Source organism: Caretta caretta, chromosome 12 (genome assembly GCF_965140235.1).
Source record: "Caretta caretta isolate rCarCar2 chromosome 12, rCarCar1.hap1, whole genome shotgun sequence".
Lineage (NCBI taxonomy): Eukaryota > Metazoa > Chordata > Testudines > Cheloniidae > Caretta > Caretta caretta.
In genome coordinates, this window is record NC_134217.1 from 7,494,635 (window position 1) to 7,515,329 (window position 20,695).

At 43.5% G+C, this 20,695-nt stretch overlaps 1 protein-coding gene across 1 annotated transcript in view; it reads left to right on the forward strand.

The window, feature by feature from the left end:
• CIAPIN1 (cytokine induced apoptosis inhibitor 1) overlaps positions 1–15,163 on the forward strand; it is a 21,053-nt gene extending 5,890 nt beyond the window's left edge. Inside the window, exons 2-9 of the mRNA XM_048816613.2 lie at positions 7,517–7,683; positions 8,528–8,680; positions 9,683–9,759; positions 10,202–10,370; positions 11,207–11,280; positions 11,667–11,782; positions 12,843–12,915; positions 13,713–15,163. Coding sequence (XP_048672570.1) covers positions 7,527–7,683; positions 8,528–8,680; positions 9,683–9,759; positions 10,202–10,370; positions 11,207–11,280; positions 11,667–11,782; positions 12,843–12,915; positions 13,713–13,823 — 930 coding nt within the window. The 5' untranslated portion in view covers positions 7,517–7,526 and the 3' untranslated portion in view covers positions 13,824–15,163. The remainder of the gene's footprint in view (positions 1–7,516; positions 7,684–8,527; positions 8,681–9,682; positions 9,760–10,201; positions 10,371–11,206; positions 11,281–11,666; positions 11,783–12,842; positions 12,916–13,712) is intronic.
• The last annotated feature ends 5,532 nt before the right edge of the window (positions 15,164–20,695 follow it).

Below are 20,695 nucleotides of genomic sequence, written 5' to 3' on the forward strand. Positions count from 1 at the left end.
TTGAGGACCTGCTCCATGATTTTTCCAGGGACTGAGGTGAGGCTGACTGGCCTGTAGTTCCCCAGATCCTCCTCCTTCCCTTTTTTTAAACATGGGCACTACATTAGCCTTTTTCCAGTCGTCCAGGACTTCCCTCAATCGCCATGAGTTTTCAAAGAGAACGGCCAACGGCTCTTCAATGACATCCGCCCATTCCTTTAGCACCCTCAGATGCAGTGCATCTGGCCCCATGGACTTGTGCTCGTCCAGCTTTCCTGAATAGTCTGAACCATTTCTTTCTCCACAGAGGGCTGGTCACCTCCTCCCCATATTATGCTGCCCAGTGCAGTAGTCTGGGAGCTGACCTTGTTTGTGAAGACAGAGGCAAAAAAGCATAGAGTACATTGGCTTTTTCCACATCCTCTGTCACTAGGTTGCCTCCCTCATTCAGTAAGGGGCCCACACTTTCCTTGACTTTCTTCTTGTTGCTAACACACCTGAAGAAACCCTTCTTGTTACTCTTAACATCTCTTGCTAGTTACAACTCCAAGTGTGATTTGGCCTTCCTGATTTCACTCCTGTATGCCTGAGCAATATTTTTATGCTCCTCCCTGGACATCTGTCCAATATTCCACTTCTTGTCAGCTTCTTTTTTGTGTTTAAGATCAGCAAGGATTTCACTGTTAAGCCAAGCCCCTGCCATATTTACTGTTCTTTCTACACATCGAGATGGTTTGTTCCTTGAACGTCAATAAGGATTCTTTAAAACACAGCCAGCTCTCCTGGACTCCTTTCCCCCTCATGTTATTCTCCCAGGGGATCTTGCCCATCAGTTCCCTGAGGGAGTCAAAGTCTGCTTTTCTGAAGTCCAGGGTCCGTATTCTGCTGCTCTCCTTTCTTCCTTGTGTCAGCATCCTGTACTTGACCATCTCATGATCACTGCCTTCGAGGTTCCCATCCACTTTTGCTTCCCCTACTAATTCTTCCCTGTTTGTGAGCGGCAGGTCAAGAAGAGCTCTGGCCCTGGTTGATTCCTCCAGCACTTGCACCAGGAAATTGTCCCCTACACTTTCTAAAAGCTTCCTGGATTGTCTGTGCACTGCTGTATTGCTCTCCTCCCACTCTGTCTGTATTTGTAGAAAGAAGTGTGGCTTGGGCAACTTAATTGCTGATGGGGGCTATTTTATTGTTGTGGGAAGGAGTTTTTCTGTGTTTTGTTTGAACGTTTCCAAGTGCCAGATCTATTACCAACTTGAAACAATTTTGTGTGGTGAACTGTGGGCATGTCCCACTTTCTCAGGTGCTGTAATCTTTATTAATCATCTCTCTTTCCCTGAGCGTAATGTTGCCTCCTTAGTTTGAAAGAGAAGCACAGGAGCGAGAGGTGTGTTCGCCTCTTGCTAATTGCTGACATAACCAGCATTCATGTAATAAAACTTTAAGTTTAGTATTGTGTAATGTGGATAGTAAAAAGAAAGCTTCAAAGAAAGCTGTGCTGTTCCCAGTGGATTTCTCTCAGCAGTCCTTCTGATGTGTAGTCAGACAGTAAGTCTTAGGTTGGTAAGAAAAAGTAGCTTAAGATCAAAGGTTTTGTGCATCTGTCTGAAGTAGAGGTAAAAACTGAACAGAGACTCGGTGAATAAAGAAGCTTTTTGGGAAGAGCGGTGTCCCAAGACCTGTTTTCTGGCACGGAATTTCTGTGGCTAATGCCACAAAATACAGAGTCTCCCTGTAGTGTCTGTCCTGTTGATGTGCATGTGTGACTCCTATACATGTTAATTGCTCATCAGACTCTCAGAGAAGGAATAACGCCAGTAACTTCTCCACCGACCAGATCTTCCCGGTTTTCTGAGTGAACTGGAAAATTTCCAGCATCCCTCGAGAAAATGGTTTTATTCCCAATTACATTAATACCGGCTTTTGCATCCCAGCTGTGAAACTGCTCCATGTGGCTGTTTCCTAATCCCTGTAAGCACTTGCCTGGCTCTGCTCCTCCAAGAGGTTTAATCCTCCCTTTCCTGTGTTCTTGTTAACAAGATCTGCATGAGGGAACGTACTTAAAATGCTCACCAACAGCAGTAATAGCTTGGAGCACTGCAGTGATGCTTAGTTCTAGGCCACTGGGAGCTCCATGGTTTGATACTCCACATTTTTGTACTCTAGGAAATTTAATTTGGAATTCTGTAGTGTATGTGTAAGGGTTTGTGAAAAATGGAACTTTGTTTAGGTTGTGACTGATGCAAAATGATAGTATTTAAAGTGAAATCCTCTATCTGCAGCATGGGCAAAAGCAGTCCAGAACACTCTGCTTTGCTCTGCTAATATGCTTCTTCCTAGTTTAGAGAGCCCCCCAGAAGGGATGAGAACACCGTCTAGTGTCCGTCCATCCTTGGCCTCTCTTCTGAGGTTGCTTAAAATGGTGACCATTGTGGCAGTGGTTTTGGTGTTGCATATACATGTCTGCTAGGAATTGAACTGAGACTACTAATTGATTTCACAAAGGTTACCAAAGAGTCACTACTTAGCAGTGACTTTGCTCACTACTTACCTGAGCTGGGTTTGATCCACAGAGAATACGGCTGCGTCTACATTACCAGCTAGGGGTGTGATCCCGTGCTCATGTAAACATACTTGTGTTAGCTCTTATCTGACCTAGCACGCTAAAAATAGGAGGGGTGACTGTGGTAGGCGCAATGACATGTGCTAGCTGCCCTGAGTACAAACCTGCCCAAACCCCATGGGTGGTACAGACTCTGGGGGGCTAGCGTGAGCTGCTACTGCCCATGTTATCGCAGCTGCACTACGCTACTTAGCACGCTACTTGAGATGAGAGCTAGCACGAGTTTGGGAATCACACCCATCTCTTACAGATGTAGCCTGAGTCTAATTCTACTGTACTCCAGTGCCTATGTCAGCATAACCCCCTAGTATAGACGCAGTGTACACGACAGAGTTTTTGTGCCGGTGTGGGAACACCACCTCTGCGAACAACAAGGCATCTACTCTGGGGATTCACACCCCTGACTGCCAGTTATGCCAGTATAATTGTTTTTAAATGTAGACCATGCCTTTAGAATAAGAAATCTTTCACCTCAATTATAAGTCCCATGCTTCTGTAATTCTTGAAATAATGAATTCTGATATAATTTTATAGTAACCTCCCTAAGTGATTTTAACAAGCTTCAGTAATAGAAACTTTTTCAAAGTTGGATGGATTAGAACCCATATATGAAAATATTAACAAAAAGTGGACCTTTAATTTTCACCTGATTTTAGTTACATCTAAATGTTTCAACTTATTTTTCCAGGAAAAAAAGAAAGGGCAGGCCTCCAATTTGAACACGTACAAGTGACTCAAGCCTATGAGATGAAAGTTAAAGTGCATTACTCGCATACGTGCTCAGGCTCAGTTGAATGAGGACAACAATGCAATGAATTTTGGGAAGATGGAAAAATGATTCTCCTCCAGAAGTTTTATGTAGAAATCTAGGGAAACTGCTTTGAACTCTTCTCCGTAAAGAGGGAAGGTTCATAAATGTGTTGCATATTTCAATATGTGTAACTCAGCTGCCTTGACTCAGGGAAAGTGAGCAGTGCACCTGTGTGTCCAGCTTTCACTGACTGCTGAAGAATTCCTCAGTTGTTGGAGGTTTGTAGCTTTGCTGCTCTTTAAATTCAGGATTCTTTTCTTGCCCATTTTTGGGAGGGAACAATCTTGAGTTCAGAGACCAGTTGATTAAAATGTATGTGAGACTGAGATAAGACCCAAGAAGTAGGGTAGAGTGCTTTCCACCCTGAATTGTAGTCCTGTGGCCGCCTATCTGAGATGCCTGGTGTAGCGCAACAGAAACCTTATTGTAACTGAAAAGAACCTTCCATTTTTGTTGTAAAGGCAAATGACCAGCCATCTTTTGTACTTTTACTCGTTTTGACATAGTCAAATGTTTGGTTGTCACATCCCCCCGGGTACAAGCTGGACTGTGGAATCTGTGCCCCCTTAACTCTCTAGCTCAGGATACCTCACACACTGCTCTGCTAGTGAAAAGTAGCCCCTCCAGGCATTGCTCACGCACAGCCATTAGCATGTGAAAACACACCCAACAAAGTTACATGAGTGGATGGGAGAGCATTCATGAACTGTATACAGGGAAACACCCGCAAATCCCCCCAGCCTTGCACCCCAGAAATGTGCATCTTACACAGCTCAAGATCCCCTTGGACAGTGCAAGCTCATAAGTCCATCATTTTATCAAAGAAATGTATATGCACCAGCCCTTGTTAACCTGAGCAGATTCCCCAGCCACACCAGTCGAAGCTCAATGGTTTAGATGAAATATTAAAACAAGTTTATTAAATATAGAAAGATAGATTTTAAGTGATTATAAATGATAGAGTGGTAAAAAGTCAGAATTGGTTACAAAAAGAAATAAAATGATAAAATCGCAGTCTAATTCTTAAACTTTACCAAGCTAAATAAAATTTGAAGCAAGGAACTTTCTTACCCCACCAAATGCTGCAGGTAGTTCATAGTTCACAGTTCTTAGTTTGCAGGCTGGATCCCCCTACAGCCTGGGACCACTCGTCTAGTTCAGTGATGCTTCTTTGTAGAGCCCTGCATGGATACAAAATTTGTATTGGCATCCAATCCACAAAAATGGTCCACAGATATCTGCAGATTTGCAGGTCTCTACTTCTTTGTCTTTCAAACAATCTTGCTCTGTGAGTAGAGATGGGAGAGTGGAGAGGTAATGAGGAAGTCATTGTCTTATTTTATACCCGCCTCCTCTCTTTCATGTTGACCCCCAGCTGGGGTGCAGGTGACCAACAGTCTGTTGTGTACTTGAGATTTGAAATGTCCCTCTATGCAACGTATATTTCTTGTTTCCTTTCTCCCTGCTGGACAATGTCTCTTTAACACCTGGCTGGGTGTTAGACACTCCTTTGTGTCTGAAGAGCTCGCCTGTGGGCATTCTCCAGAGTTATAACGTACTTCAGTAACATCATACAGTAAAACTTATAACTAGGGCTGTTGATTAATTGCAGTTAACTTGCGCAATTAACTCAAAAAAATTAATTGCAATTAAAAAAAGTAATCGCGATTAATCATCCTGTTAAACAATAGAATACCAATTGAAATTTATTAAATATTTTGGATATTTTTCTACATTTTCAAATATATTGATTTCTTTTACAACACAGAATACAAAGTGTACAGTGCTCACTTTATATTATTATTTCTTCTTACAAATATTTGCACTGTAAAAATGATAAACAAAAGAAACAGTATTTTTCAATTCACCTCATACAAGTACTGTCGTGTGATTTCTTTATCCTGAAAGTGTAACTTACAAATGTAGAGGTTTTTTTTGTTACATAACTGTACTCAAAAGCAAAACAATGTAAAACTTTAGAGCCTACACATCCACTCAGTCCTACTTCTTGTTCAGGCAATCGCTAAGACAAAACAAGTTTGTTTACATTTACGGAAGATACTGCTGCCTGCTTCTTATTTATAATGTCACCTGAAAGTGAGAACAGGCATTCGCTTGGCACTTTTGTAGCTGACAGTACAAGGTATTTACCTGCCAGATATGCTAAACCTTCGTATGCCCCTTCATGCTTAGGCCACCGTTCCAGAGGACATGCTTCCATGCTGATGATGCTAGTTTTAAAAAAAAAAGCATTAATTAAATTTGTGACTAAATTCCTTGGGGGAGAATTGCATGTCTCCTGTTCTGTTTTACCCACATTCTGCCATCTGTTTCATGTTCTAGCAGTCTCGGATGACGACCCAGCACGTTTATTTTAAGAACGCTTTCACAGCAGATTTGACAAAACGCAAAGAAGGTACCAATGTGAGATTTCTAAAAATAGCTACAGCACTCAACTCAAGGTTTAAGAATCTGAAGTGTTGTCCAGAATCTGAGAGGGACAGGTGTGGCACATGCTTTCAGAAGTCTTAAAAGAGGAACACTCAGATGCGGAAACTACAGAACCCAAACCACCAAAAAAGAAAATCAGCTTTCTGCTGGTGGCATCTGACCCAGATGATGAAAATGAACATGTGTTAGTCCGCTCTTCTTTGGATAGTTATCAAGTAGAACCTGTCAATCGGCATGGATGCATGTCCTCTAGAACGGTGGTTGAAGCATGAAGGGACATATGAATCTTTACCACATAATTCTACATTTGTAAGCTCAACTTTCATGGTAAAGACATTGCAGTACAGTACTTGTATTAGGTGAATTGAAAAATACTATTTTGTTTTTACAGTGCAAATATTTGTAATCAAAAATAAATATAGTGAGCACTGTACACTTTGTATTCTGTGTTGTAATTGAAATCAATATATTTGAAAATGTAGAAAACATCCAAAAATATTTATATAAATACTATTCTATTATTGTTTAACAATGCGATTAATTGCGATTAATTTTTTAACCACTGGACAGCCCTACTTATAACTTTACACATAGTGAGCACCTTAGAGACTAAAATTTATTTGAGCATAAGATGCATCCGATGAAGTGAGCTGTAGCTCACGAAAACTTATGCTCAAATAAATTGGTTAGTCTCTAAGGTGCCACAAGCACTCCTTTTCTTTTTGCGAATACAGACTAACATGGCTGCTACTCTGAAACTTTACACATAGTGTCACTACACATATTTCCACAGGATAGTGATGCTCAGTAGATTATGAATTTTCAAATGGTACCTCACAAGGCATACTTTGTACAACATATGACTGTATAAAAGTGGTGACTATGGGTTTACAGAATGTTAAATGGGGTACAGTGTGTCACAGTGGTACAATAGGCAAGGATAATGTAAAACTAATTTTAAAATTGGAGATATTTAAGGAATGAGAAGAAAATATGGTGAGTTAAGCAATCTCTGAGTGTAGTAAACCAGTTCCTAATTAGTAATAGTTCCACCTGATGAAAACAACTAGAGAAATGGTTGTCAAGTTGTTACACATTGTGGGCCGCAGGACAGGATTTCTCAAACTTTCACTATTGCTGCCCTCACCATACTTGAGTTTCCCCAAATGTGAGCACTTCTTCAAAAAAGAAATGTCAGGAGGAGAGCAAAGGGCCTTAATTTGGATGATTGGGGATGCTGAAACTAAGATGTATGTTCTCCTCATGTACAAGGGGGATATATTAACTACTTCTTTGCTGGGTCACTGTCACAAGCAGAAGTGGCTGTTGAGCGCTTAATATTGCCGATTCATTTCTATCTTGGGATTATATAATCCCATCTTTCCCACTTCCCTTTAACTTGGTTTGCACTGCGCCTGGCAGATCCTCCTGGAGGAAGCAAGCATCACAACTTGAGAGAAATTGAATTATACTCTTAGACAGAGAGATGGTATTTCTTCATGCTATGTAAACATACAGATATGGGAACTCTGTTTTCAGTGCCCAAGGAATTATCCTAATTCTTAAGAGGGTAACCCTCTGGATTAAGTGAAAATCCACTTTCTTCATGGTGGCCTTGGCACTGATTTCTTCCTTTCTCAATCTGGCACTTTCAGGTCCAGCGATATGGCAGCGTATGGAATCTCAGTTGGCCAGCGTGTGGCAGTGATCTGGGATAGCTCCTCGCCTGTTGAAGGACTGAAGAATCTGGTGGCTAAGATTCAGGCATTGGTGGGACCTGAGAGCCGCGTATCCGTGGAAAATATTGACCAACTGTCCCATTGTAAGAATGGGGATATAATTTTTGCCACACATTTTGGTGTAAGGGCAGTGTCATGCTCTGTGGGTATGTTAATGGATGTGAGCTAGCATTTTCCTTGATTTGTAACCTAGGGCATCTTTAAGTATAAAGGTAGAAATCCTTTTGTGACTTCTACTGCTAGTAGTATACAAGAAAACTATACACCCTAGTCATGTTTGTTTCATCACTGATGATTGTTAATGGATAAGGCTACGATTTTGCCATGGATATTTTTAGTAAAAGTCAGGGGCAGGTCATGGGCAAGAATGAAAAATTCACTGAAGCCTGTGACCTGTCCCTGACTTTTACTAAAAATATCCATGATAAAATGTGAAGGGACTGGCCAGCTGCGGGCTGGCTGGGAGCTCCAGGGCCCCCACCACCCATGGCGGAGGGGAGCTACAGGGTCCCCCTGCTCCCTCCCCAGCAGCAGGGAGCTGTGGCGTCCCCCTGCCCTGCCATGGGGGCTGGGAAGCTGCGGGGATCCCCCTGAACCCCCTCCCCCTTGTGGCAGCTGGGAACTGTAGGGGTTCTCCTGCCCACAGCAGTTGAGAGCTTGAGGGCAGCAGACATACCTCACAGCTCCCTACCACTGCGGGAGGCAGCAGGACCCTACAGCTCCCAGCCGCCAGGCCTGAAGTCACGGAAGTCTTTGGAAGTCACGGATTCCGTGACTTCCATGACCTCCATGACAAAATCGTAGCCTTATTAATGGACGCCATGTGGTATGATTGTCACGTGCATGTGTACGAAGGAGATCAGAGAGGAGCTAGCTGGTAAGATACACTTGTCTGTTTTTTCTCTCTTCATCTTTCCTTCTTTTCAGCGGCTCATGCGGAGTCCAGCTTTGATGTGGTTCTGTCAGGCATGGTACCAGGCAGTATGACACTGCACAATGCAGAGGTGCTGGCAGAAATAGCTCGGATACTCAAGCCAGGGGGTCGTGTCCTTCTGAAAGAACCAGTGGCTGCACAAATAGGTAAGAGCGAGTCTGCTATGTTCTTGCCCCTGGATCTGAGGCAACCAAACATACTTTCATGGAGGATTAGGCCAAAGCTAAAGGGCCAAGAGCTGTGGATGGTAGTCAACATAAAGAGTAGTTCTGTGGCTGTGATTCATTAACGTAAGCAGCAAGGCGTGATCTTGTGTCTGAGCTTATCACTGTCATGGTGGAATCTCTGCTGGTGACCATCTTGTATCAAAAATGTAAGAGCAGAGAAAGACTTACTCTTGTAAGCATACCGCTATGATTAGCAGATGCACAGAGCTGATGCTAGAGTTTGTAGTGACTTAAGTCAGGTTTCTGGGCCTCTGTGAAAGTAAAATTAGATCATGAGCTGTTAGTGGCTGGGACCGTCTTTTACCCTGTAGCACAACAGGGCTTGGATCTTGACTGGGGCCGTTAGGTACTTGCATAATCTAAAAAAGATAAAGTGAAGTTTAGGAGAGAGACGGTGCATCTTGTACTATCACAATTTACAAAAAATGTGAATAGAGCCTTTCTAGTAGGTAATGCCAGCTACCCAATGGAGAACAGATGGACCAAAGCTGTTAATTAAATCAGTCGGTGTAAGACCTGATGCCTTCTGGAATGAGCTCTTTAATGTATATTTCTGAACTTCATATTTTTTAGGACTTTATATTTTTGAGGACTTCCATGAGCCTGTCAAAGTGGGAGCTCCCATTTTTCTCTTTAGTAGGTGGAGATGATTTTTTTTCTTGGATGCTGGAGAATCCTTCGTGAGCTTAATGTAGTTGTCAAGAGCATAATTTTGAACTAATTAATAGTCTCAGAGTTGAAGAGCCTGTTTGAATGGCTGATTTCCCAGATGTGCCCAGAGTGATTAGGAAAGAAACATGTAAACAAAGGGATTAGCTGGAATGCTGCCTTCTAAAGCACTGTCAGTCCTTTCACATTAGAAGCAACACATCTAGTTCTTAATAATGAGCTTTGTTTTGCCTTCCCTGTCATGTTTCCCAGGTAACAACAGCAGAATCAAGACAGCAGCCAGGCTCCCCACGGCTCTGACGCTTTCTGGACTGGTGGAAGTCAAGGAGGTATGTGTATATGCACTAACTACCTCCTGAGAGCACCCATTTCAGGACTGTATAATGTAGAGTAGAGGCTTCCAAAAGGGATGCTAGTTATTCACCGTATTGCCATGTTAGTGTGCCTTTAAATATGCAACAGCACAACCAGCAACGAAAACTGTGCTTTTAGTACTGCATGAATAAGAGTTTTCTTTGCAATTTAAAAAAAAAAAATCCGTTTATCTTCAAATGAATAGTGGCAGTAAGCTGTGTAATATCACCAGCTGAGCAAGCACCAGAGCCGTGATCCACTTTGTGCAAGCTGGGAGAATGAGCCAGTTTGAGGTATAATTCAACATCATGGGATAGGGGCGAAACCCTTCTCTGTATGGTCTGATGTTACCACACAGGGCATTGGAATATGGCAGTTCTGTACAAGGATTAACACTCACTGTGTCTTGCATTCCAGCTGCAGAAGGAGCCTTTGACCCCTGAGGAAACCCAGTCAGTCCAAGAGCATCTGAGTTACCAAGGCAATGACCTTTTGTCTGTTCAAATGGAAGGCAAGAAACCCAACTTTGAAGTGGGATCCTCAAGTCAGCTCAAACTTTCCTTTGCTAAGAAGTCTGCTTCATCAGGTAAGAGCGAAGAGAAGGCTGGTATATGTGCTGGGAGCGTATGAACTCCTTACGTTGTACAATGGAGAACATAATAATTTTGAATGCTTAATGAAAACATGGTTCTCTATAATCTTGGTTAACAACCATTTTGTATCTGTTGGAAGCTTCCATTTCTGTTTCAAAGGTTAACTGCAAAGCAAAGGAGGAGGGAAACCTGTGCCCTTTCCTGTTGCTTTGTAATGCATACAGAGAGCTGCATAAAGGATTTTCTATAGGTTTTGTTTTGTTTTTAACCTTATTAGAAACACCATTACTACCCAGTCCCTTCCTTCCTTCCTTCCTTTGTGCAAATGGGTCTATGCAAGATCTTTGAAGGATATGAATGGTGATCAGATTACTGGAGCTGTCTTGGCTCCCAGCAGCAATGCCTGCTCTAATGTCAGCTAACTATTTCTCTGCATTTCAAACAAAACAAGAAATAAAAGGGGTGATCATATTGTGAAGAGATGCAGCATCTATAAATGACATTTCATTTTGCTGTCAAAAATGGGTGGGCCGGGGAGGATATTGTCACTTCTTTTTTTCATAACTGACCTTTGATGAAGGATGAGGAGAAGTGGACAGAGGATTCCTTGCACAAATCAGGTTTGAAGATGGATTTGAGCGAGAGAGCCGGTGGTTGGCTTCTGAGAACAGTGAGAGTGTTCCACAGGTAGGGTGCAGTATGATAAAAGGCACTACTGCGCAGGGAGTGAGTTTTTCAAGAGTGATATTGGAACCATTTCCTTGCTGGGAGCAGGTCTGATTCATGCTATGTGTGATCATGGTCTATGTCTCTCTTGTTTTGGCTCCAGGCAAGCCTGCTGTGGACCCCGCTGCTGCAAAGCTGTGGACTCTCTCTGCTAATGATATGGATGATGAGGGAATGGTAAGTTCTGTTTTAGTTTTCCACACAAAACTTAGAAGTTTCATGAACTTTAACCCACAGTACTCAGTAGGGCTTTACAGAGGAGAGGGTGGAGTGAGAGCCATATGGAAAAATTCCTCTAATATTCATAGATTCATAGATATTTAGGCCAGAAGGGACCATTATGATCATCTAGTCTGACCTCCTGCACAATGCAGGCCACAGAATTTCACCCACCACTCCTAAAAATATTACATGGTGAGAGGTTTATTGCATGGAGCATAATTCTGACGCATAGGTACAAGCTATGCCAGGTGTTGTCATTTCTTTGAATCTAACATTGGCAGTGTCCCTGTTAAGCCAATTTCCTTCGTTTGTTGTTTCTTCCTCCATGTTGTCTCTTTCAGGATCTCCTGGACTCAGATGAGTTGCTAGATTCTGAGGATCTGAAGAAACCAGATCCATCTTCTCTCAAAGCTCCATCCTGTAAGGAATTGGGTAAAAAGAAAGCCTGCAAGAACTGGTGAGTACAAGACTTGATGTGTTGGTGAATGTGCTGACTTCAAATCAGATTTAACCATTGCCCTTTAAAAAAGAGCAGGGTATGGTGCTGTTTTTCCAAAGAATTATTCATTGGTATCTTTACTTTTTTTTAACCCTTAGTGTATTTTGGTATTTAGTTTAAGAAACACATTCAGAAATCTGTTAGCCAAGTGAATTTCCTTTTGTAGAATTTTTCAAAAATTAGATTCTAGTGCATAAATCTCCTAAATTTTGTCAAGGGTTTCTGTGTATTAAAATTGCAATAGTATAACTAGATAATTTTTTTAAAAATAAGCTAACTTGATTTTTAAAGAAGATTTAAACTATTTTTAAGTGAATCTACATTAAGGGTGTATGCTGGTGTAACTAGAGAGTTTTAAAATCCGTTTACTTATATCCCAGGCGTAAATGTTCCCCTGTGAGATGAATAGTTCTCCCCCAACACACGGACTCACTTGGGGGCAACCACAGGATTCATGCAGGCTCTTTTTAAAACCACGACTCTTCCTCAGTTTTCTTCCAGAGAAATACTGCATGTAGATTTTAAAATAAGAGCTTGGTATTTGATAGCATTTCCGCATGTGCTAGGTGGAGAGAGGAAAGTTCAAGCAACTGGGACACTCGACACTCGACATGGGCCAGTGGTTCGGTTCTCAGCCAGCGGCCCACGGGCCACTTTCAGCCGAATCGGCACACAGCTACAGCCCATGTGACATTCTCAGGGCCATACAGGTAGTATGTGGGCCACATCCTCACAATAAATATAACACACACAGAGCTGCATATGTGGCCCACAATGGTGAATAAGTTGAGAACCACGGCTATGGGCTATGACATTAGAGAGGATAATAAAGCGGGGGTGCGTGTGTGGATGCGTAAGTGACTGCGCATGCTCTAAAGCCCGTTGGGTGGAATGATATGTTGCGGCTGTAATCTCGTGGGTGGAGGACTGAGGAAGAAATGTCAGAGGGTGGAGTGGGTAGAGTCAGTGGCTAACGCCATTGCAAACTGGTTTAGGATGAATCCTATTTCTTCTGCAGCACGTGTGGCCTTGCGGAGGACCTGGAGCAGGAGAAGAGAGAGAGCCTGCAGCCCAGATCTGCTTGTGGAAATGTAAATATCCTTCCCAGCTATCCTGTGGTATAGACAGACAGGGAAAGAGTGTATTCTTATCTGAGAACTAGTTTAAAAAAACAGTACTTTCTATTGAGTTACTGATTGTTCCCTATGGGTTGACTTTACTCACCAGTATTTGTGGCCTAGAAGCAATCGTTCTGTCTCTGCAGGGCTATCAGCTTTTGTAATATTTGGCTTTGATGGGTCTGTGGTAACTTCCGTTGTATTTGCAGCCACTTCTTGCTCTGCGCACATTCACGTCTTGTTATGATATGGATACCTCTCTAGGAAGAGCTAGACTGAAGTCTCCCCATTCCATATAGTTATGATTCTCATTCATGACCTACCTGAGCTGAATTTGAATCCATTGAGCTGCTCAGTATTTACTAAGATATCTCCTCTCCCTGAAGCCACCTGTGTTCAAAGTGAAACAGGATTTTCTGAATGGTTTGGAGAAACTGAGAGCCCCAAGAGTTGGATGTTACAGCAGCTAGGCTTTAGCCCTAATCTGAAGAGACTGCATTCTTGTGTGGTCAGGAAAAACTCATTCTTTGTTTGTTCAATCCCGGGCTACTTCAGACTTCAGTCCTGACCTAACCAGGTTTGTGCCGATTGCTAGAGGCTGAAAGCAGATTCTTTCGATGCTGGTTTATTCTCTGGTGGGCAGATTGTACCTCTGTGTAGGGCAAAATACTTCCCATTGGGAAGAGAACTTAAACCAGGAAACCCTGCCCTTTGTTTTTGTCTGCCCTTGGTAACAAGCTGATGTTTTTGTCTCCTCTCTGTCTTGGCAGTGTTACCTGGGGGATGCATTCCGCTGTGCCAGCTGCCCCTACATGGGGATGCCAGCCTTTAAACCCGGAGAGAAGATACTCCTGGCTGAGAACAATCTTCATGATGCCTAAGAGGAGGATGTTACAGAGACACCATTGGTGCACAGCAGTTCCATAGCACACTGGCTTCAGAGCTTACATGAGCCCCTCTCCCCTCCCATCTCCTTAAATTTCCCTCTCCAGGAAATGCTTCTTTATGGGGGTGGGTTGGGATGTTGAGGGCACGTGGAGCTGATGTGAACTAAAAATGTGATCTCAATAGACTTAATTAACTTTTGGGTAATTGATCATTTGCAGTGATGTCTGGTCTCCTATCATGTACATAATACAGACTTGTTAATGGAATGTTAGGTTTTTCAGATTTATTGGCTGAAGACTGAGAGGCGCTGGCCGTCAGAGTATGTGCTGTTGGCAGAAGGGGTATGTACAATGGGAATCAGATGCCAGGCTGATCTTGTCTGAGTGTACCTGGAACCCCAGCCAATGCCTCTTTGAGCTCAGTTCAGACCACTCTTTGCCATATTTATTCCTGGGGAGTTAGCTTAGTTTTTGCTCAAGTCTCTTGAGATGACACCTATTTCCTGCTCTCTTTGGGGGCTTAGTTTATTAAAACGTGGAGCTGGTTTGTCATTCCATGTGATGTACAAAAAGGAATTTGTAGGAACTGTTAGCAAAGAGAATCCTGTGAAAGTCCCTTGCAGAGTTTAGCAAACAGGATAGTAGCAAACATTTCCAAGTATCCTGGGAAGCTGCTAGTGATAAACTTTCTCTCCTTTTCCTGCCCTCTCGCCTTCCATGAAAAGGTAAAAGCTTCGTTCAAGCAGTTTGAGAATAGTCCAGCTTGTTAGGTAGAAAGTGGATTATATATGGAGTCTCTGCCTTGCTGCCCCTTCTTCCATCCAATAAGCACTGGGAACATAAGGGTTAATGCTAGTGAATATCTTATACTAATTAAAAAGAAGATTGTTACCTACAAAGGTCTATAGCAATAACTACTGAATTATCCTAACGTTGGGGCGCTATGTGCCACCACCTCCTTCCCATCCCTGAGAGAAGTTGACCTTTGACAGTGCTTTAGTATTTATTTACCTACCCGGTGTTACAGTGGGAAAGATTTTCAGGGCTGTAGCTAACCTCCCCTCCCTGCAGCTTCAGGACAAGGGAGCCATTCCTGAGAACTTCCGTGTTGTTCACCACGTTTATTTTCCTTCGTTTCCCGCCTCACACACTCATATCAGCTCTTTTGTGTATAAAGATATCATCCTATTTAGAGCCACTTAAGTGCAGGATCCAACTTCACCTTCTTGTCATTACCCTGCACTGACTTGAAATAAACTCATGTAGTGGGTTAGGATTAAGGGCTGTTCTGTTTTTAAAGGCTGTGACCACAAATAAAGCATTTGTTAAAAATTGGTCTTAGTGGAGCTTTAAATATGGTTTAAATCTGTTCATTGACTCTCAGCTGATTCTTGTTGGCTTGGCTCTGTTCTGCCTGCTTGAGCTACTTGTAAGCAGAAACACTGAGCACACCTTGGTAGTCATCCTCCTACAGTAACTGTTCCAGCAAAAATTACACATGCACATATTTCATTATACTCAATGCAGGAAAGAACAGAATCAAGACTTCAAGAAGAAATACAAAATTTTCTTCACTGAACATCTATTCATGCATTTCAAAAGGAGGCTGTCTCATAATTTTGGGGTAGGAGGAAGAGTGAAGTCAGGTTTGCAGCTGGAGGAATACAGATAGAGAATTAGTCACCTATCAGCAGGAAGCATGAGAGGATGTGAACCCTGGTGATAAGGGAAGCGTCCCTACACTTGATTTGTGAGTATAGGCCATGATGTGAGCTATGTGCTATTCAGTGTGGGTCCCAGCTAGATGCCAGAGGTAAATACAAAAGATTGAGGTAATACAACAGCCTCTCAAGTGACTAAACACCATGACAGTTGCCTAGGCTGCCAGCTGGCAAAGGGCATGTGGACTCTAAGGGGCTTCCTGGAACAGTTTCCAAGCTCTACTGCTGAAGAAATGGTTCTGTCACGAGCACTATAGCAACTCCAGGCAAGTTAGGTAAATGCAAGGAAAATCGCAACAACCTAAAAACTCTCCTAGGTCTTCATAGGCTGAGGAAAGGAGAGAAAAGCCTCTATCCCCCCATATTCCACAAGGTATTTTCTTTTAAAGTGATAGTGCTTTATAATTTTGTGGGGGTTAGAGCCTGTGTGGCCAAGACACAAACAGTGCTTTGAGGCATCCCTGATCTTGTCGGGGAGGGATAGCTCAGGGGTTTGAGCATTGGCCTGCTAAACCCAGGGTTGTGAGTTCAATCCTTGAGGGGGCCATTTAGGGATCTGGGGCAAAAATTGGGGATTGGTCCTGCTGCGAGTAGGGGGTTGGACTAGATGACCTCCTGTGGTCCCTTCTAACCCTGATATGCTATGATTGTGTGGCTGTGTGCTGAGCTGGTTCTCTGAAGTGAGATGTGAGCTAACTTACACAAACTGCAAGGCAAGTGCCCACTATACTGACTAGGGAAGGGGGTGCGGGTGCATTAGGAGCTATGATATCCGCTTCATGCTGCCAGAGGATCCCTCTGTGTTGGGGGTAGTCCTCCCATAAGACGAACTCAACAGGGGGGAATCTGGCTCTTACTTTTCAAAAATGGCTGTAGATTGATTTAAAACATCTTCTTAAAACTCCTTCAGTAACTACGTGGAGAATAGCCCACTAGACCCATTTAAAGAGTCATCTGTTTAGGTCACCACGTAATGGTTCCGTATATCTTAGTCTTGCTTCCTCAAATATAGAAGTGGTGGAGCTACTCGTGAGGCTTTCGTGTGAAGTGACTCTGAATTGGCCTGCTGCCGCGGAGAAATGTCCTGGCAAAGCCAAGAGGTTTATTTTTGAAGCAGTTTGTAGAGCGAAAGGTTGGTTAGTCCCCTCTGTGCTGCTCATCTAGACAGCAGTATTTTTTGACGTGACAGTGTTTCAGCAGGAGCATCTCCTGGGCTTTTCCTCCTAGAATCGTAGGACTCGAAGGGACCTCGCAAGGTCATCTAGTTCAGTCCCCTGCACTCATGGCAGGACTAAGTATTATCTAGACCATCCCTGACAAGTGTTTGTCTAACCTGCTCTTAAAAATCCCCAGTGATGGTGATTCCACAACCTCCCTAGGTAATTTATTCCAGTACTTAACTACCCTGACAGGAAGTTTTTCCTAATGTCCAACCTAAACCACCTTTGCTGCAATTTAAGTCCATTGCGGCTTGTCGTATCCTCCGAGTTTAAAGGAGAACAGAGTTCCTTTTCATGGGGGATCCATAACGGGGGCTCTTTCAGATGTTGGTAACTGTTTTTTGTTTGGTTTCTAAAAGTATCTTTGAACAAATACAGAGCTTATAAAAAATAGTTTGAAACTGGAAAGGAGCTCTTTGAATGGCCTTTTGGATTGCTTCATCTTGCACAGGTGACTGAAAATCACAAGTGCTTTCAGCCCCCAAGCTTCCAGGCATAAAGCTGATCAGCATTTGGGGCAGTACCAAATATTCTCTATGGAGTAATATTGCATTTCTGGGAGTGTTATGGGAGTTTTATGCTTTTTGGTGATTAAAAGAGTTAGCTGGTCCCTCTCAGAGACTAGATATTTGCCTAGATGCTAGATGTTTCCATGTGAAAAGTCCTACGTGTAAAGATGGTTTCTCAAATGAATCTGGTCTCCGTGTGGACATGGCAGCCAGTCAGGATTAAATAAAATATGGGGTTTGGATACTTCAGTTACAGGGGCCCAGTCAATTTGGAATCTAGTCAGTTTTTAAAAAACTAAATGTAATTTCTGATACTTCAGGGGCCTCTGAGTTCACATAACCATTGTTGATCTTATAACAGTCACAATTTCTAATATAAAACATATTTTCCATTATTGCTGTGTATGAGGCTCACAGAAATGGGAATTTACTGTGCCAGGGAGCATTACTGGAGGGAAGAGGGGTACTCTACACTGTAGATTTGTTTTCATAGATGGTGGCCTCCTAGTTCCACCCCCTGACTGATTAGCATCTGTCCTAGGCCATAGGCTCTGTCCTTAGCCCTGCCCCTAGACCAGTCAGCACCGGCTATCCCATCCCTTATCTGAAGACCCCTAAATCCAATCTCGTGGTGGGTGGTGCTCCCTGGAGTACACCCACCCTTTCGGCACACTGACCGAAGGCTAGGACAGAAATGAAAGCAACCTCTGTGGACTGCCCATATTTTCCTCCCTCCATCAGTTTTGATCTGGGGTCTTGTAGACCCATCCAGTGGTCCAAGCGAGTTGGTTATTTATGGCTACGGGGAAGGATTCAGAAGCAGTCTATGTAATGTACTTATCTGGCCCCCCATTATGATAGTAACTGAGCACCTCAGAGTCTTTAATGTATTTACCCTCACAACACCCCAGGGCAGGTAGTAGTTGGGAAACCTCGCAGTGAACCAACCACTTAACTAGTGGCTGTTCAGTAGAGCCCCTCATGGGATAATTTTGTTTGATAGCTACATTTATGAAAACCAGTAACTGAGAGACAGCATGGATTCTATGCCTTATGAGAAATGTGGAGTTTGCTTCACTTCCATTGATAGTTAGGGCCCTGCAAAGAAAATGCAACATCAGCTACTCTTCAGAGGAGGAGTGAAAGGCCAACCTCTTGTCCTACCTTTGAGATTCCAGAACCTGATCAGGAGACATGAGTGAGAATGATGCCTTCTTTCCTGGAGCAGGCCCAGAAACAGAGGAAGAGGAAATCCTTCCATTGCCTGAACTGTTGGAAAGGGAGACCACCTATGAGCATGTGGAGCTGCTATTAAACTAACCCAACGTCAGGGTGCAGGGTGCTGAGCTGTAGGCAACCTGCGCATAAAATGTGTTTAAGTGTTTGGGGTGCCTATGACCACAGCCAGCCATAGTAACACTAAACCAATGTAATTTATGAGAGTTCTCTATTCTAAATCTCTTAGCAGCTGAATCTTCTTCTTTCATATGGCATTTGAAACGCAACAGGCTACGGTTATAATTGAATCTTGAGATTTGAAAGCCATTCTAATGCTTCTGGGATAGCAAGGCAGATCCCCCTTATGCCACCACCGTAAGTGTGAATGGGGCAGTTGTCTGTGATGTCATGTAGTTTGTACCTCACCGCAGTCACAATTCGGTGACTATTTGATTTTCTATTTGTGGAGGATAGCCACACTTTCCATGCGTTGTCCGTGCTGAATGACAGCTCTTCAGGGGCCTTGGACCCTCTGGACACCATCAGTCTTGCATACACAAATGGACTGGGCCTGTGTGGCTTTCGCTCAGACCTGATTCCTCAACAAGACACTATGCCCATGTCTACACTTATTGGTGATCGACAATTCTGCGATAGATGCAGCGGGGCTCAAAATAGTGGGTCTAGTGAAGAGCCCTAACTCAACCACAGAGTGCACTGCGGTACTCCAACGGAACGAGAGGATAAGGTAAGTCGATGGGAGAGCATCTCCCGTTGATGCAATCTGGTGTAGACACTGCAGTAAGTCAACATAAGAACGGCCATGCTGGGTCAGACCAAAGGTCCATCTAACCCAGTGTCCGACAGTGGCCAATGCCAGGTGTCCCAGAGGGAATGAACAGAGCAGGGAATCATCAAGTGATCCATCCCCTGTCGCCCATTTCCCGCTTTTGGCAAACAGAGGCTAGAGACACTGTCCTTGCCCATCCTGGCTAATAGCCATTGATCCTCCATGAACTTATCTAGTTCTTTTTAGAACCCTGTTATAGTCTTGGCCTTCACAACATCCTGTGGCAAACAATTCCACAGGTTGACTGTGCGTTGTGTGAAGAAATACTTCCTTTTGTTTGTTTTTAAACCTGCTTTCTATTAATTTCATTTGGTGACCCCCAGTTCTTATGTTATGAGAAGTAAATAATGCTTCCTTATTCACTTTCTCCACACCAGTCATGATTTTATAGACCTCTATTGTATCCCCCTTTAGTCATCTCTTTTCCAAGTGAAAAGTCCTCTGAAACCAGTCTTATTAATCTCTCCTCATGTGGAAGCCATTCCATACCCCTAATCGTTTTTGTTGCCCTTTATTCATGTAACTGGAGTAGTGTAACTTAGGTTGACTTTCCTCGGTAGTGTAGACAAGGTCTAAGAGAGGGCAGTGCTAATTCTGCTGAGAAGGATAAATCTAACTTTAAAGAAGGCACTTGACATTGAGCTGAGCCCAGGTGTGAGTCTGTAACTAAAACTGTATGAGTTTCCACTGTGACAGAGCAAGGCCAGATGGCTATAGGAAAGTAGTGAGAAACAGGTATGTTAGCCCCAGGCTAAACAAACCTCTGTTACCATGGTAACCAAATGGCAGTTGCTCCAGGTTAATCAAGACACTTGGGGCCAATTAAGATCTTTCCGGAAGGCAGGAGGACAGCTAGGTTGATTGGGACACCTGAAGCCTATCAGGGGCTGGCTGAAACTAGTTAAAAGCCTCCCAGTTAGTCAGGTGGGCAGGCATGTCAGGAGCTGTGGGAGGAAGCTGTGCTGTTGGAGAGACTGAGCAGTACACACCACATCAGACACAAGGAAGGAGGCCCTGAGGTAAGGGTGAAGTGGAGGCTGCTGTGGGGAAGTAGCCTAGGGAATTGTACACATCCTGTTTCTAAAAGGTCAGCTACCGTAGCTGATACTATTAGAGTCTCTGTGCTGGAGCCCGGAGTAGTCGGCGGGCCCAGGCTCCCCAACTTTGTCCCCCTGATTAATCCCTGATACTGGGAGACAACAGAGACTGTGCAAAGGGGGGTTGCTTCTCCTCACCTCCCTTGCTGGCTTATGATGAAAATGGCTCAGTAGGCTGTGAGCTTTGCCTCTAGAGAGAGAAGGGCTACGTGGAGGGTCACAGTGAGCCTCTGAGGCTAGCGAAATACACC